Source organism: Adiantum capillus-veneris, chromosome 13, assembly GCF_014529385.1.
Source record: "Adiantum capillus-veneris isolate H3 chromosome 13, ASM1452938v2, whole genome shotgun sequence".
NCBI classification, from domain to species: domain Eukaryota; kingdom Viridiplantae; phylum Streptophyta; class Polypodiopsida; order Polypodiales; family Pteridaceae; genus Adiantum; species Adiantum capillus-veneris.
The window spans coordinates 142,242,512-142,259,179 of record NC_140943.1 but is presented as its reverse complement, the minus strand read 5'-3'; the positions used below and the strand labels follow the sequence as shown (position 1 = coordinate 142,259,179).

Sequence of the window (16,668 nt, the reverse complement as noted above, 5' to 3'; positions counted from 1 at the left end):
TTGGGTAATCAAGCTTTAGAATCGTATTCAAGTTGTCAGTTTTAAGCTTTGTCTACATTAATTGTGTTTGCTGCAACTCTCTTCCACACACCTCTCACAGCCAGAGGCCCCACGTCTTCCCGGCTCACCTTTCGAACACAAATCCCCCCACACGGCTTCGGGTGATGACCATCCAATGAGATCTTTGGTTCTTAAGTTCACGAGGAACTTGGGTTCTTGTGGGTCTTGGGTTCTTGAGTCTTGAGGTTCTTGAGGGTCTTGAGTTCTTTGAGGTTCTTGAGTTCTTGAGGTTCTTCTTTCGCTTGCAATCTGTGTTAGAGAAGGATCTTCTCTTCACCCGAGCTCCTCTCTTTCCCACGGGTGCACCCCTTGGCGGCCTTGCGCTCACACCAAGGTTGCTTTTTCCCACCTCACGTCGATTGGCCGCCCGCTAAGTGCACGGTCCGCTCTCAATGAGTGAAAAGAGGCACAAGGGGAGGCTAGACAAGCCCTTCTTTCTTGGGTTTCCTGTCACTCTTCAAAAACACGATTAGGAATCGACACGCCCAAGAGGAATTGGGTTACGTGCGACCTCAACAATCAAAAAAATCCTTGTGGTTCTTTCCTTGAGTGATACAGAACATTGCCAAAGCTTTGATACCAATGTAAGGTGCAGTGGAAGTGAATGTTGAACTTTGCTCAAGATGAGTGCTCTGAACTATGCTCAAGGGTTCCTTTTAGTTACGGAAAGGAGAGCCTTCCGTTCCTTTAGTGAGAGAGTGCAATGGACACGAAGTGATGAACACTGTGAATGAAGGTGCATGAGACTGAGAGATAGAGAGAGAAGAATATGACACCAGAATGTTGTGAAAACCCTCCTCCGAAGGCCCCACTCTCTATGGCGAGAGCGGTCTACTATCGATTGCACAAATCTCTACAATGCTTTGGACTTGCCGACGATGTTGACGACGACGAGACGGGCTGAAATGCGAAAATGCTAAGGGCTGAAATCTGCAAACCTTTATCTGCTGAATTTTGACTCTATGTCGGTGACGATGTCGATGGCGACGATGCGACGACGATGCGCTGAAAACGCAGATGCGAGGTTTGGGACTTGTTCTGCTGTGAGTCTATGCTGAAAACTGAAAACGCTGGTGTTCTTGTTGGTTTTGTCACAAAGATCTGCAAAAACGCTGGTTGGTCTTACTGATCCAAAAACGCTAGGGCTGAAAATCGTCTGCTGCGGTGGGAATTTGCTAACGCTAGGGAATCTGTTATGCTGCTGTTACTAGGGCTGATTTGCTGTGCAAAAACGCCAAGGCTGGTCTGTGTGATGAAAACGCTAGGTCCTTGCTTCTGATGCAAAAACGCTAGGCCTGCTGGGGGTCCTGCTGAGAAGGTGCCTGTTGAACCGAGTTCCCGCTGCCTCTTTTGCCCATAATTGCTAGCGCTAGGTGTCTATATATACAAGCTTAGTGGATATGCCCTACCTAGTTTCCAACAAAAGTCACTTAAAAATAATAAGTGAAAATTGGCTAAAATAAGGAAAATAGGTCTATGCACTGTAAAAATGCTCCTGATGGGTTCTGATAAAAATCTGATGGTCTTGCTGTGTGCAACCAGAGGATATGCATCTACTCTAAGTGTCTGGACATGCACGGTCTTCGAACAGACTCACAAAAGTGCCAGATCACTTCCTAATTTAATTGATCTGAACCCACTTCATGAAGTAGCTTGTCCACGTACACATAGGGTTAGATGTGCACGTGACAGACATAGGTGACATATCCTGGCCTCTGCTGGCACCCCTCAAAATCAGCCAATCCTGATCTGGAGCTGATGTGAGGATGTGCGTATCTGCCCAATAGCGCATCGTATCCCATGAGATAAGTGCGTATCCATGTATGCAGGCCTAGTCACAAAACCGTCCTCCGTGAGTTCGAGAAGATGCTCTCTGTAAAAGGCCATCTTTGTTCCCAACTCTTGTGTCGGCTGCATCCATGTGCTCTTGGTAACTAGCTGAATCAGATCCTGGCGTATGAGTCTAGTGATCTCTGTCCGTGTGAGAGACAGGGAGGGTGCATCTAGGGAGTATTGAAACGGAGGCAATCTATCCATGTTGAAACCATGTGATTGAAACCATGCTGTCATCTGTCCATACCAACATGCTGTATCTCCTTGTAGTGCTAGTTGTCGAGATGACTCCAGGGCAAGCCGAGCATAAATGTCCCTGGGGAGATCCCATAAACTGTTGAAAAAGGATACTGATCTAGTCAATGCCTCAACCACAAGAGGGGGGGGCGTCTAGCTCGGCTCGGATAATCTCATGCGGCACTGAGGCCTTAGCGCGAATCATTCGAGCGATCATAGAGACCAAAGGCCTCTCCATACATCTCCATCCATCTGTGTTTCCAGATCTCCCATGATGGTCTACTGAGGGTCCCCATTCCTGAACTCCGTAGAGCATAGCTGAGGTCACTAGAGTGTCAAAAAGCCATAGCTTTGTTCGCGGTTCGTGAAACTGAACGTGCGAACACATCCTCTCTGGTCCCCCCAAGGCTGCATATGCGCTCGTCAGTCTAGTCTCTGATGCTCTCCTCAGTGAAAACACCGGTCCACCGAAAACTACCCCAAGATAGGTACATGCATTTGTGTACTCCACAGTCTCCCGGCCATACGTAAATGTGGGTGTTGACCTCCTGACCGACTGAAAGAGAGAGAGAGAGACGACGCTACTCTTCGTCACCTGCCCCAACCTCCTCGCTTCACACGCCACTGCATCACTGCCGCTTAGGAGGACCTTTCTCCTCTTTCTCCTCAGGATTTTTAAAGGATCCTTTATGGATTCCCATCTTTATGATTTCTAAATTTAGAAATTGTTCAGAGAAGCCATACTGATGCCATTTAAAAAATACTTTTTCCAGCATTGAACAGACATACTCTAGACAACATTTGTGATTTCATTGCGATTTTTGATTTTCATCACAAACACTCATAGCTAGAGGTTTTACGCCTTTCTGGCTAAACCGCAGTTTTACTGAGAGCGGGTACCTTGCTTCACACAAATGGTGTTTGTGTTAGCAATGGGCTCTCAGATGCCACCCCACATCGTACTAGGCCAGCCACTTGCTCGTATAGCATATATACCCCAAATCATCTCTCATTGCCCACCAAGAGTTTGAAGGCGTTGGAAGGGTCTGTCCTATGGTATTGCTGCACGTGCTGGCGCCATTTGAGGTCGATGGGTATGCTGTCCATGCAGGACGATCCCAGCCCACCTGTCTGGGGTTACAGCTCCCCTGGCACACCCACCTAGCTGCTCTCTTCTAGTTTGACAGTGTGGTTGTGGGGGAGTAGGAGAGAGAGCACACTTGCTATCCTATGCAATGAGAGTGAAGGAGAAGAGGAGAGTGGCGCAGAAGAAGCTCACGCAGAGAGAAATCGTGAGAGAGAGAGAGAACGCTCGTAGCAATCTGGGAGAAGTCACACATTTCATTTGGGCTTGACCTTTGAGTATATGAGTAAGTGACTAGGGGGCCATTCACACTCGGGCCCCCTCACTTATAAGTCTTTTAACTTATAAGTTAATAAGTACAAGGCACTTAGGCCTTTATTCCCTAACAACCTCCCACCTAAAGGCAATGTACCTTGGGAGATCAAAGAATCAACTAACTATAATACATCAGCTGATCATGCACTTACTCCTCCAACACCCATCATCTGTCGGCAATATGCAAACCGCTCTGCTGGAAGACTCTTGGTCAAAAGATCTGCAGGATTGTCATCTGTGTGCACCTTGACAAGTATAATGCTCTTGTCATCAAGCACACTTCTGATAAAATGATACTTCACCTCTATGTGCTTTGTCTTGGCATGAAAAACAGGATTCCTTGCAAGCATAATAGCACTCTGACTATCACAGTGTAGCATAGGAACCGGTGACTTAATGCCAAGCTCTTCTACCAAACGCATGAGCCACAAAGCTTCTTTGCATGCCTCAGTGGCAGCCACATACTCAGCCTCAGTGGTAGACAAAGCAACATATTTTTGCAGTCTAGAAATCCAAGAAACTGCACCTCCTGTGAATGTAAACACATATCCAGAGGTTGACTTCCTGCAATGTGGATGTCCAGCAAAATCTGCATCTGTAAAGCCATGCACAGATGTCTCACTCTTCCCAAAACAAATGCACAAGTCTTTAGTGCCTTTCAAGTATCTCAAGATACACTTCACTGCTTCCCAATGCTTTTTGCCATGATTGCTCATGTACCTGCTTACCACTCCCACTGCAAATGCAATGTCCGGACGTGTAGCAACCATAGCATACATCAAACTGCCAACGGCTGATGCATAAGGAATCTTGGCCATTTCAGCCTGCATATCATCTGTGTTTGGGCAGTCATGTGCAATCAGTTTTACATATGGAGGCAGCGGAGTACCAAGTGCCTTTCCCCCATCCATATGAAAACGATGTAGCACCTTATTAACATAATCTCGTTGAGATAGATACAGACGCCTGTTAGGTCTATCTCGAGAGATACGCATGCCCAAAATATGATTAGCATCACCAAGATCCTTCATGTCAAAGCGATTCTTTAAGCTTTGCTGTAATGCATCTAACTCCGTGACATTTTTACCCGCAATAAGCATGTCATCAACATACAAAATCAGCAATAGAAGAGATCCATCACTTGCCGTTTTGATATACAAACAGTGATCAGAATGACTTCTTTTGTATCCTTGAGACCTCATGAATGTATCAAACTTGTGATACCATGCACGGGGAGACTGTTTCAAACCATACAAGCTCTTCAAGAGTCTACATACTTTCTTCTCTTGCCCCTTTGACACAAAACCTTCTGGCTGCATCATATAGATAATCTCAAGCAAATCGCCATGCAAAAACGCTGTTTTGACATCCATTTGCTTTAACTCCATATCTTCAGAAGCAACCAGGCCTAAAACAAGACGTAATGTGGCAAACTTTACAACAGGAGAAAAAATCTCATCAAAATCAACACCATGCTTTTGCTTGTACCCTTTAGCAACCAAACGTGCCTTGTACTTAGAAGAAGCATCAGATGTGACCTTGGTCTTGTAAACCCATTTACATGGCAGAGCCTTATGCCCTTTAGGCAAATCAACCAAGTCCCATGTATGGTTTTTCTCCAAAGACTGCATTTCCGAAACCATTGCTTTGAACCATTTCTTACTGTCTTCCCGTTGCATAGCCTCTTTATAGCAAGACGGCTCACCACAATCAGTAAGCATGACATAGTCCAAAGACGGTTCATATCTATCGGGGGGCCTTGTCACCCGAGTAGACCTACGTACTCAATGATCCATAACAGGTGGATTTTCAGCCTGTAAACCATCAAAAACAGCAGGCTGTTCAGCCGGTTGCATCGCAACAACGGGCGGTCTAGGAGCATCAACCTGTTCCCCTACTTGTGGTGCATCAATGGCAACTTGTTGGGGCTGATTTTCAGCAGCTAATGGCTGATTTTCAGCACCATTTTCAGCATGTAAAGGCTGCTGAACATTGGGCCTTCTTGGCTGTCCATATGTAACATCTTCACGAAAAACAACTTGGCGCACTTCCTCGACCTTTGTGGGCTGTTTGTGCATGCAATTCTCATTGAAGATGACATCATTGCTGCGTATGATTTTCCGTAATGCGGGATCCCATAATCTATACCCCACTTCACCATCCTCACCATATCCTAGGAAAATGCATTTATGAGACTTTGGTTCTAGTTTGGTGCGCAGTTCACTCCGGATGTGAACATAGGCCTCACAACCAAACACTCTTAAATGTGCATATGAGGGTGGCTTGCCAGACCACACCTCCTCAGGCACCTTTCCACCCAAAGCCTTACTAGGTGAGCGATTAATCAAGTGAATAGCTGTTTGCACAGCTTCTGCCCAAAAACCATGAGGTAATGCAGCATGTGACAGCATACTCCGAACTTTCTCTTGGATAGTCCGGTTCAACCTCTCTGCAACTCCATTCTGAGAGGGATTAAAAGGAGCCGTGAGCTCTCTTTTAATACCTTTAGTAGCACAAAAGTCAATAAATGCTTTTGATACATACTCCCCCCCATTGTCTGAGCGCAAAGACCTAAGCTTCTTGTCAGTTTGATTCTCAACAAACGCAAGAAACTTTTTGAAAGTATCCAAAACATCGCTTTTAGCACGTATTGGATACACCCACACCTTACGTGTAGCATCATCGATAAACGAGACAAAATATTTCTTTCCCCCTAAGGACAACTGTGGCATTTCACATACATCGGAATGCACTAAGTCTAACCTGTCAGACTTCAAAGAAAGAGACCTTTTGTGCGGTGTTTGACTGTGCTTACCATAAATACAGTGCTCACAATGAGAAAAATCAGCATACCTCAAACACGGCAAATAACCACAACGAGACAGAGTTTCCATTCCTCTTTTACTCATGTGTCCCAACCGGCCATGCCACAAAGAAACACTTGGATACTCGGTTACGGCGACAACATAGTCACGCACACTAGATACATGCAAAGGATACAAAGTGTCCGATTTACAACCCTTGGCTACAATCCGGGCCCCTTTACAAATTTTCCACTTGCTATCACCAAAAGTGGTGTGATAGCCTGCATCATCTAGCTGCCCTGTACTAATCAAACTCTTCTTGAGTTGTGGCACATGGCGCACTTTGTGCAAAACAAAAGTCATACCATCAGCAAAGGAAAACTGGACACTGCCAATACCTGCAATGTCACATGCATAGTTATCTCCCAAATAAACAGTGCCCTGCACCTCACCTGAGTACTGTGTAAACCAATCCCTATGAGGTGTTACATGAAAGGAGGCACCTGAATCAAGAATCCAAGTATGCATGTCCACATCAGAACCCATAGCAAGGGTATGTGCATCCACAGAAGAGGCATTGAGTACATCAGTGCTGCTGTCACTGTCACAACTACTAGCAACATTGATTTCCTCAATCAGCACAGTGCTCTTCTTGGCATTTCCCTTGTCCTTTGCATCAGTTTCAGCACCCTTGTTCTTCTCTTTCTTCCACTCATAGCATTCCCGTTTATAATGCCCTTTCTTTCCACAATGATGACACACAACATCTTTCCTACGAGATTTGCTGCGTGCCCTGTCCTTATTGTCAGATTTCTCCCCCTGTTGAGACCTGCCTCTCAAGTGCAAAGCATTAGAAGACCCACCTGTGGTGTTCTTCCTGTTCATCTCTTCCATCAAGAGAGAACTCTCTACATCTGCATACTTAAGTGACGCACTTGAGTTACTAAGAGCTGTCCGGAATACATCCCAACTCTCGGGTAATGTGCATAGCAGAAAAGTAGCTTTGAACTCCTCATCAATCGTGAATTTCAGCTCTGTCAGTTGGCTGAAAATAGAATTGAATTCATTGAGGTGCACTGACATGTGCGTGCCCTCCTTCATGCGGAGATCCATAAGCTTCTTAAGCCAATACACTTTACTGGCAGCACTCTGCTGTGCATACAACTCGTCTAAACGCTTCCACATGCCCCATGCTGTCTGCTCATTCTCTACATTGAAGAGTAAATTGTCAGACACCGAAAGCATGATCGTGGAGCGAGCCAACTCGTCCACTTCTTCCCATTCTTCAACCTCCATATCAACCGGTTTCACACCTTGTAACTTAATAGGTTTCGCCTGTTTCTTCTGCAACATCACATTATAACATTGCTTCTTCCATATAGCAAAGTTATGGGTCCCTTCAAGCTTGCGAATGTGCAACAAATTGCCACTTTCACTGCTAGAAGCCATTCTGAGTGATTGCAAACACTGAAACCCTGTTTTGCCGACCTAAATACGCCCAAATGTGCGCAATCGGGCAAAAAACAGCTTGCTGTTACAGAAAAACAGCAAGCAAATTTCACGCGAAATCACCCCAAAACAGCGTACATTCACTGCCAAACCCTTACCAAAGGTTTCCACAAGGTGTATACATCATTTGCTTGCTGAAATTCCCTGTTTTAGGGCAAAAATCAGACCTGTAAACACCTGTTTTGCTGAATTTTCAGAACCTCGTTGGTGGAAACACCTGTAAGATTGACCTGTGAGACTTGCCCTAATGAGATTGCATCAAATTGACCCCGAAATTGGTCAATTTCAGCAGAAATAGGCTGCTGTTTGCCAGTTTTTGAAACCCTAATTTTGGGGAAACTGTCACCGGAGGTCGATTCTACACGGTGAGAGGATCCCTTCGCGACAGAGTTGATCGAAAACGGTTGAATATCCTTCCCGCAGCGAGCAAGAACAGAATTCTGATCTGTGTTGCGAAAATGGCTCTCTTGGAAACCCTAAAGCTCTGATACCACGTGTGGGGGAGCAGGAGAGAGAGCCCACTTGCTATCCTATGCAATGAGAGAGAAGGAGAAGGGGAGAGTGGCGCAGAAGAAGCTCACGCAGAGAGAAATCGTGAGAGAGAGAGAGAACGCTCGTAGCAATCTGGGAGAAGTCACACATTTCATTTGGGCTTGACCTTTGAGTATATGAGTAAGTGACTAGGGGGCCATTCACACTTGGGCCCCCTCACTTATAAGTCTTTTAACTTATAAGTTAATAAGTACAAGGCACTTAGGCCTTTATTCCCTAACAGTGGTCTCCTTGGCGGCCTGGTGCAGATGTAAGCTCCCAACCACTTTTGAAGAGACCAGTCAGATGGCACTGCCCATTTTACTGAATCATCACATATTCACTGGTTTTAGTTTCCCTCCAGTAGCCTTTTTCATCTCTCGTCTTTTCAAAATTTTTCTCGCTTTTCGCATTCACCTCTTTTTGCTTTTGTGTACTAATTTCATTAAGTACACCCTGTGCATATGATGATCTCCAACAGTCTTGATTATTTTAGGGCTGTGTATAATCAATTTTTAAAATCATTCTAGCTGTGTTTTGCTCTTTTCCTTTTGAGTTGCAAAAATATGGAACTACTCAGGGATGTATTTAGAAATGGAGAATTATGTACACTCAATCTCTGTTTGCTAACAGACACTTGCCTTATATTGCATCTCATTTGATGGTTTTTCACTTGCTTCCGTGCTTTTATGACTAGCGCTGGCGTGATGTCTTTTTCCTTCTGCCTGGTTGGAGAAGGCTGCTGAAATGAAATTACAAGTAGTTTACTTTGTTTTGCAGGGCTAGCAGCAACCCATGAGGCATGGAATTCTCAAATTTTAGGTCTAGTTGGCTCTGACACTCCAAATGAAGAGGATGCCTCTATGAAAAAGCTTAGCATGCCCTTGGCAGACTGCCAGAGCTTGCATGACTTTGCAAGCCTGGAAGATTCACAAGACAAGGAAGATATAAGGAGGGCATCTCCAAATGATATTCATGTATGTGCTTTTGACAATCGTGGGGTTGGAAGGAGCTCAACACCGGAAAAGAAATCTGAGTACACGTAATGTCCCTTCATTGTGAAATTCAGTTGCATTCAATACTTACATGTTGGGTAAACTGCATGCATTAACGATCTAGTGTTTTTATCTTAAGTGGCATAATACAGGACAAAAATCATGGCGTTGGATGCATTAGATTTGATGGATCACTTGGGATGGAGAAAGGCACATGTTTTTGGTCATTCTCTAGGTGAGTTTCTTGAGATTGCAGCCAGGGAAGGTCATTTTGTGTGTGTGTTGTGGTATATGTATCTACTTGGTATTCTGTTTTTAACAGTGGTGCTTTGCAATAGGGGCCATGATAGCCTGCAAGCTTGCAGCAATGTTTCCTGATCGCATAGCTTCCTTGGCATTATTGAGTGCAACTGGGGGTGGTTACGAGTGCATACCCAAGGTATTGAAAAGAGTATTCCATATTGCATCGCAACAGCTTTCTTGTGTCCTAGCTGAGCATATTTTATGTAGATTTTTCAAGAGCCTAGCTAATTGTAAAGAGATGAAAACTGAAAGCAATAAACCATTGGAAAAAACATCCAATTACAATTCAGGAACATATAAAACTCCTCATCATAAGTCAGGTAATGAAGACTTGATTTTGTGTTCTTAGTCAACGGGAGGTCATTATGAGTGCTTATCCAAAGGTATTGAAAAGAAAATTTCAAACTACTCTTGTGCTTTAGTTAGACATAGTTTGTAAAGATTTTCGCAGAGCGTAACCAATTATAAAGAGATGGAAGCTTAAAACACTAGACCATGAGTTCAAACACTGATACATCAAAAGAAGATTCAAATAACAAATTAGGAGGACATGAAACTCCTCACCATAAATCAGGGTATGTGGGTAAGGCTTTTTTTCTTAGTGGATCTGTGAGGCAGGGCTTTCTGATCAGTGCTTTCTATTTCTATCTTATGCCAAAGCTAGGCTTTGGTATTTAAAGGGCTAGGTACCTCAGGGCAGAGGTTTGGCACTTAGGTGAAAATATAGAGATCCTTCAAACTCAATCACATTGAATTCTTTTGAAGTCTCAGAGTTGACTTCTCCCTTTATCCCAACGTCCTTATGTATCTCCTTCACAGTATATGCAATTGGTCCCAAGGTATTGGCATTATCACCATGAAGACTCGGAAAACTATCAGGTTTTAATCTTCCCACTACTTCTCCCCTATCAAGAGGGGCCAAATGCATGAATAGGCACCTGTGGAGAAGAGAGATCTCTGAGGGAGAAAGAGACAGGACATCTGGGAAATGCTGATAACAATCTGCTCATACAAGTGACCAAGAGTGGTCCGGCATAGAGCTGACATGCCCAATGGATAGACCCGAGGTACACACAACTACGACTGCTACTGACACTGCCAACTGCTTGTGCACACGAGACCACTGACACGGCCTCAACATGGGTATGATCTCCAAACATGCTCTGAGAGTGTAGATTTGGTGCACCCTCTCCTAGCTAGATTTGACATGGATCTGTATCTCAGATGAGAAACTGCACCATTGCATGATCGCAATGCCTGTGTAAGGCTGCCCTGAGGATGTACTGCACCGTGGAGATGGTCTCCAAGCAATGCAACTGCTGCCCATGAAAAACTCGGGCTGATTACTGGGCAAAAGCGCTGGGCTGATCACGCTGGCTGTCTATGCATAGCTCATGTGCCACAAGCCTCCTCTGGGGAACCCAAGGGAGCCCCCCCCCCCCCCCCCCCCCCCCCCCCCGGCGCTCAACTGCACTGCTGTAAAATGTGACCCCCCATGCACATATATATGCGTACCTGCTTACAATCAATTTTCAATTTTGACCCTACATCACAATGAACTTTGAAGTTCGAATAAGACAAGACAAAAAGTTTTGTTCTAGTGGTGTGATTTGAAGTTACAATGTATTTTTCTTCTCTTATGGAATAAGTTACTGTGGAAGAGGATGTTTATGCCCTCCAGAAATACTCTATCTTCGCACATCAACCTGTTTACATTTGAACTGAGAACTGATGAAATACATGCACTACTTTTCAATCTTTGTGGTTGAGGGTGTCTGAGTAAGTTTGTGGATCAGAATGTTCATTTGGCTCATTTTGCTAAGAACTAAGAAAATGGAAGAACGTTTCTGCTTGGACAGCTTAATTGGGTTCTAGTTTCATTAGCATATCGTTTCTGGAAGGCCAAGTCCTCTGAAGAACGAGCTTTGGTGGATCTTGACACTCATTATACGAAGGTAATTTCTAAGCCATCCCTTGGAGCAGTAGTTCTTCTGCTTGGGCTTGACGATATAGGCTAAGGAACGCAGGAGTATCTCGATGAAATGGCTGGAGAAGTTTCAAGGAGACAGCTGCTATACAAGGTATGAGCTAGCTTAGTAAGTTGAGCTGTTGAAATATTTATGTGCTTCATTATCACTGCGTTGCTAAGCTCATTGTATCCTCCTTAAAATTGGTGCTCTGTATGTGATTCCACCAATTGTATAATACAGTAAGGTTCACGTTTTGTGATGTGCTAAGAGTGGCTTGCAAGTTGTTTCAATCTTTTGAGTATATAAGTGTGCAAAAGCATTGCACGTTTCTGGGTTAATTATATTTGTTTCAAAGCACAAATGTTTATAAAAACAGGATATCAATGAAAGCAGTCATATATAGTCTAAACACGGAACTAACGGACATTCTCAGGCTTCCCGGCAGTCATTTAAACTGAATGACATGCATACATACATATATATGTATAGTCCTGTAGGGGATTCAGCAGAAAAAACCAGCAGTTTTTATTTTTGTGTGCTTTCTAACTAAGACACTAACACAACTTGAACCTCATAAGTCTGAAGCCATTTTTTTTGCAACAGGAGTATGTTAGAAATATTTCAGTCTCCGGCATGCAGAATATTCGTGGACAAAATGGCCAGATGAATGCATGCTGGACACATCGAGTTTCTTCTGAAGACTATGAAAGATTACGCACCTCATCTATTCTTATCTCTGTTATCCATGGCAGGTATATCATGTTTTACAAGTGCATGGAGTGATTTCAGCATCCATGGAAAACTTAAGCAGCTCTTTTGTCTTATCTGTGTAGGGGTGATGTAATCGCACAGGTTCGGCATGCAAGAACCATAGCCAGAAATTTGTATCCAGCTGCTCGACTTCTTGAGCTTCCAAGTGGACATCTCATCACACATCAACACACAAAAGAGGTGAGGAAAGATGTCAAAATCGCAGGTCTTATTCTTGCATCACGATTTCACCATGTAAGATCAGCTTTATTGTGAGCGAATAGGTGAATCAAGAACTAATGGAATTGATCCAAGCAGCTTGTACAAACTTGCCGCATTCTGAGTGGCAGAAAGGTACAGCTCTTTCTCAAAGGTTACGTGCTCTCTCTACTAGCCGCTGTGTCAATTGATCTATTTTTTGCATATTTGATAGATTTCATAATTCACGAGGATGATAAAAAAGATGAGGAGTACCGTGGTTGCTCTGCTTTTATGAAAGGGATTTGCAGATTGCTGAGCTGTAAAGGTGGTTCCTTGTTATGGGAAAAGTTACGTCATTACCTTACAGAGAAGCAACAATGACTATTGAGACTTCAATCTGAATGGCATATGCTTCCAATCATAATTTTCACCCAGGATGACATTCAGGTGCATGCATCTGAACACTGAAAATATTTGCAAGTCTGCATGTGTAACATAGATCATACTTCAGGGAAGTCGTGCTAATGGCACCTCATGCTCATCTTTTTGTACTAAAAGATCACAAAGCAATGTCCTCTGACTGCCTTGAACTCACTAATTCTTTGATGACCAGGAAATAAGTAGACTTTGTGAGCCACAGTAGAAAAACCTTGTGACAAGAAATCATCAATCTGTGGATTGCTTTCAGTGGGGGGGTGTTTGTTTTCTCTGGGTTCTCTATGCTAATTGGCTTAGATATATGAATCTTATGACACTGAAGGGCCTTGTGACAAGAAACAATCATTCCGTGGATTGCTTTTGGTGGGGGACTGTTTGTTTTCTCTCTATGCTCATTCTCTTGTGACATGGTGTCTCAACAGGGCTCTCAATGGGCTTTCTTTGTCGCTTTGTTAAAATGGGTGCATAGGTGACTTAACAACAGCGGAGAGAAGATGGTCGAGTGTTGAGACCTTGGGATTATTATTTAAAATTCTGAAGTGTTTTAAGCTTGTGTCAAAAAGACTACACCCTTTTTCTGCACCACTGTTGATGCAGAAACCTGGCAACTTCTAATTTAATAATTCATTATGTTGCTGGGAAAGGACCTTGCATTTGGATAGCAATGGTGTACTAGGTGCATCCAATCAGATTGAAAGAGTCCCTATTTGCATATTAGGTCATTTTTCTTGTCAGCTATCCAGCACAAAAATAATGCCTGCATACTGATAGTAGAGCGGCGCAGAGCAGTCTGTGGAAAGAAAGTGAAGCTGCTCATGTAAAGTTTGCAGTGTGCAGTAGAGGAGAAAGCGTTTGTATGCTGTTTTGCATTGCTATCTTCAGCGGACAGATAGACGCCATTTTCAGAGGGGCTGTAACCCAAGCTCCATTTTCATGTTGAGTTCTTTGGATTGGGCTTGAGCAAGTTCTGAAAATGGGGCTTGGTAATTAGAAACACCCTTGGCATTAGAGTGTGGAGATCACGAACCGGTGCTGGCTCTCAAACAGCCTATACTTGAAGATGCTGTGTGGAATGCCTTTACTGTTGTATTACTGGCAAAATGGGGATGCACCTTTATGATTGGGTGGCTTTCAATCTGGGAGAGAGAAAAGTTTGTGCATCAGTAAATTATCTATGGCAATGCATAATGAAATTGTCAATACTGAGGCAGACTTGGATCTTTCCATTGTGACAACTCACCACATGTGTGGACGCTGCATGTTACAACAAACAATCCTTCACATTTCAGAAATACTCTGGTTGATTTGTAACCTAAGCTCATGAGACCAGAACCATCACACGGACTACGACTCAGAGTTGCATGGAATGTTATCAATAAACAGCAAGTGAAGAGTGATCATGCGTTTGACATGATTGACATAATGAGTGAGCATGGTTAACAGAGCATTAAGCTTCCTGGAATGCACTTGTACAGTGAGGGCAGAGCCTTCTTTGGTTTCAAGCAACGAGGAGATATTAACCTGTTTGCTTCCATTTACATGACGACAATCGACAGAGAAGACCAAGAGTGGGAGCGTGTGTAGTGAGGAACCTTGGATGCAGTTGCTATGATAACCCTCTCTGTCTCTTCTCATGGGTGTGAATGTGTGTGTGAATAAGAAGAGGAAACTAGAATAACCTTTCTATCACCGAAGTGTGGTAGATTGGTTATTCCTGTTCCCTCTCGAGTATCAGCTCTTGATTTCAAGACTTGTCGGATATATCTTTAGATCTCTTGAGATTATTCCTATGACATTAAAATGTCTCTTTTCATGGTTGTGTGCGTGTGAGAATGAGAAGAAGAAACCGGAGTAACTTTTCTATCATCCAAGTGTGGTAGATTGGTTATCTCAGTTCCCTCTAGAGTATTAGTTCTTGAGTTCAAGACTCGTCGGATACATCTTTGAGGTCTCTTGGGATTGTTCCTACTGATGTTAAGATATCTCTATTCATATTGTGTGTGTGTGTGTGTGTGTGTGTGTGATTAAAAAGAGGAAACAGGAATATCGTTTCTATCATCCAAGTGTGGTAGATTGGTTATCCTAGTTCCCGTTGGAGTGTTAGTTCTAGAGTTCAAGACTCATTGGATATATCTTTTAGGTCTTTTTCGACATTTTTCCTACGATGTTAAAATCTCCGTGTGCGCGCGCGTGAGTTTTAGATGTTGCTTTTGTCTTCATATCTTATCATTATTTCTAGCACTAATAGTTGCTAGCTTTAACAATTACATTAAGTTTTTTTTGGTTGCACGTCAATTTGATGTAAGAGACATCCTTCTCAGTTTGCTACTAGCAAGGTCAAAACCTACAATCGTGTAGTTTTTATAGCAACAAAACTTTTCATCTAGTATATCAATACATGACCCATGAATCTACATGTTACATGTAGACCATTGTTTTGATAATCAAATTGGCTAGGTTCTTCAAATAGTCGTCTATTTGTCTGTGAATGTTCATATTTATATTTCTTTCAAACAACATATTTTATTTACCAGAGGCATTGTTTTGGTAAGATAGAACTTGCTTGCTTGTACTTTTGGACCTATGATGTTTGTGTACTTATACCTTTGGACCTATGACACGTTTGCTCCCAATGTCTAGCGCAATTATTGGCGTGAGGCCACATCCCCACCCCCTCTACTTTAGAAGCCAACATGTATATCATCGCTTATGTCACTAGATGCTCTCTCCCTACTATAAAAGCACTTTTTGTATCCAAGCATAACCCCAATAACTACTCGATCATTTGAGTCAAGTTCGGAGCCATCATTTTCATTTAGTTTGCTATCAACCTACTTTATGATTCGTTACTTTTGTTAGTGTTTATCTTTCTCCTTAATCTCTTGTGATTAACATATCAACTACACCATGAATGGTTCATTATTCTTTTCACCATAATTGATTCCTTTCATGTGGTATCAGAGCTTAGCCTCGCTTTTGGGATCCTTATTAGGGCATTTGAATTTTATTTTTATTAGCATTTTATTGATTCTATCTCGCTTGCATATTTAAGTAGGTTGATTATCTTTATCTCAAGGCCATTAATGGGATATGCACATTGCTAGTACCCATGATCTTGGAATAGAGATCCTCATTATCATCCTTGACACAAGATAGGTGTGGAGCTTTGAAGGTTTGAGCAAACTGTAGCTCTTGGCAATCCATCTTCGCCCTGCACTCATCCTCAATAGCCAATTCAACCCTTCTTGCTTGCCTGTAGCGTTTTTTTTTTTTTTTGTTGGAGGACGGATGCTCATGTTGACCCAACTCTTGGCCATCACAAGTTGTTGAGTTGCATTGTTCGCCCTATGATTCACCCATAGCGAGCTCAGTCATCATTTGTTGTTATCGTGGGCTTTATTTCAGACCTCCTACCCGCCTCACACTCGCCATCAAGCCTTATTGCAGCACTAGTCAACGATTCGCCACCAAGCTTCGCCAAACACCCCTACCACACCGTTGTGCTGGCGCCTATCTAACCAACGGCCTGATGCAGTCCAAGCCTCTCAACACCAACCAATTGTGCCCTCGAGTTCCATTGGCAGTCGCTCGTAGCCCATGTGCCCATCTCGTATGATAGCCTTCCAACCTTAGCAATA

General features: G+C 43.3%; 1 protein-coding gene across 1 annotated transcript in view; it reads left to right on the top strand.

The window, feature by feature from the left end:
* Positions 1-13,392, top strand: part of LOC147444991 (alpha/beta-Hydrolases superfamily protein) — a 55,720-nt gene extending 42,328 nt beyond the window's left edge. The window contains exons 2-10 of the mRNA XM_086527481.1: positions 9,154-9,415; positions 9,521-9,603; positions 9,707-9,807; positions 11,531-11,626; positions 11,699-11,752; positions 12,245-12,393; positions 12,475-12,592; positions 12,676-12,745; positions 12,825-13,392. Coding sequence (XP_086383607.1) covers positions 9,154-9,415; positions 9,521-9,603; positions 9,707-9,807; positions 11,531-11,626; positions 11,699-11,752; positions 12,245-12,393; positions 12,475-12,592; positions 12,676-12,745; positions 12,825-12,973 — 1,082 coding nt within the window. The 3' untranslated portion in view covers positions 12,974-13,392. The remainder of the gene's footprint in view (positions 1-9,153; positions 9,416-9,520; positions 9,604-9,706; positions 9,808-11,530; positions 11,627-11,698; positions 11,753-12,244; positions 12,394-12,474; positions 12,593-12,675; positions 12,746-12,824) is intronic.
* The last annotated feature ends 3,276 nt before the right edge of the window (positions 13,393-16,668 follow it).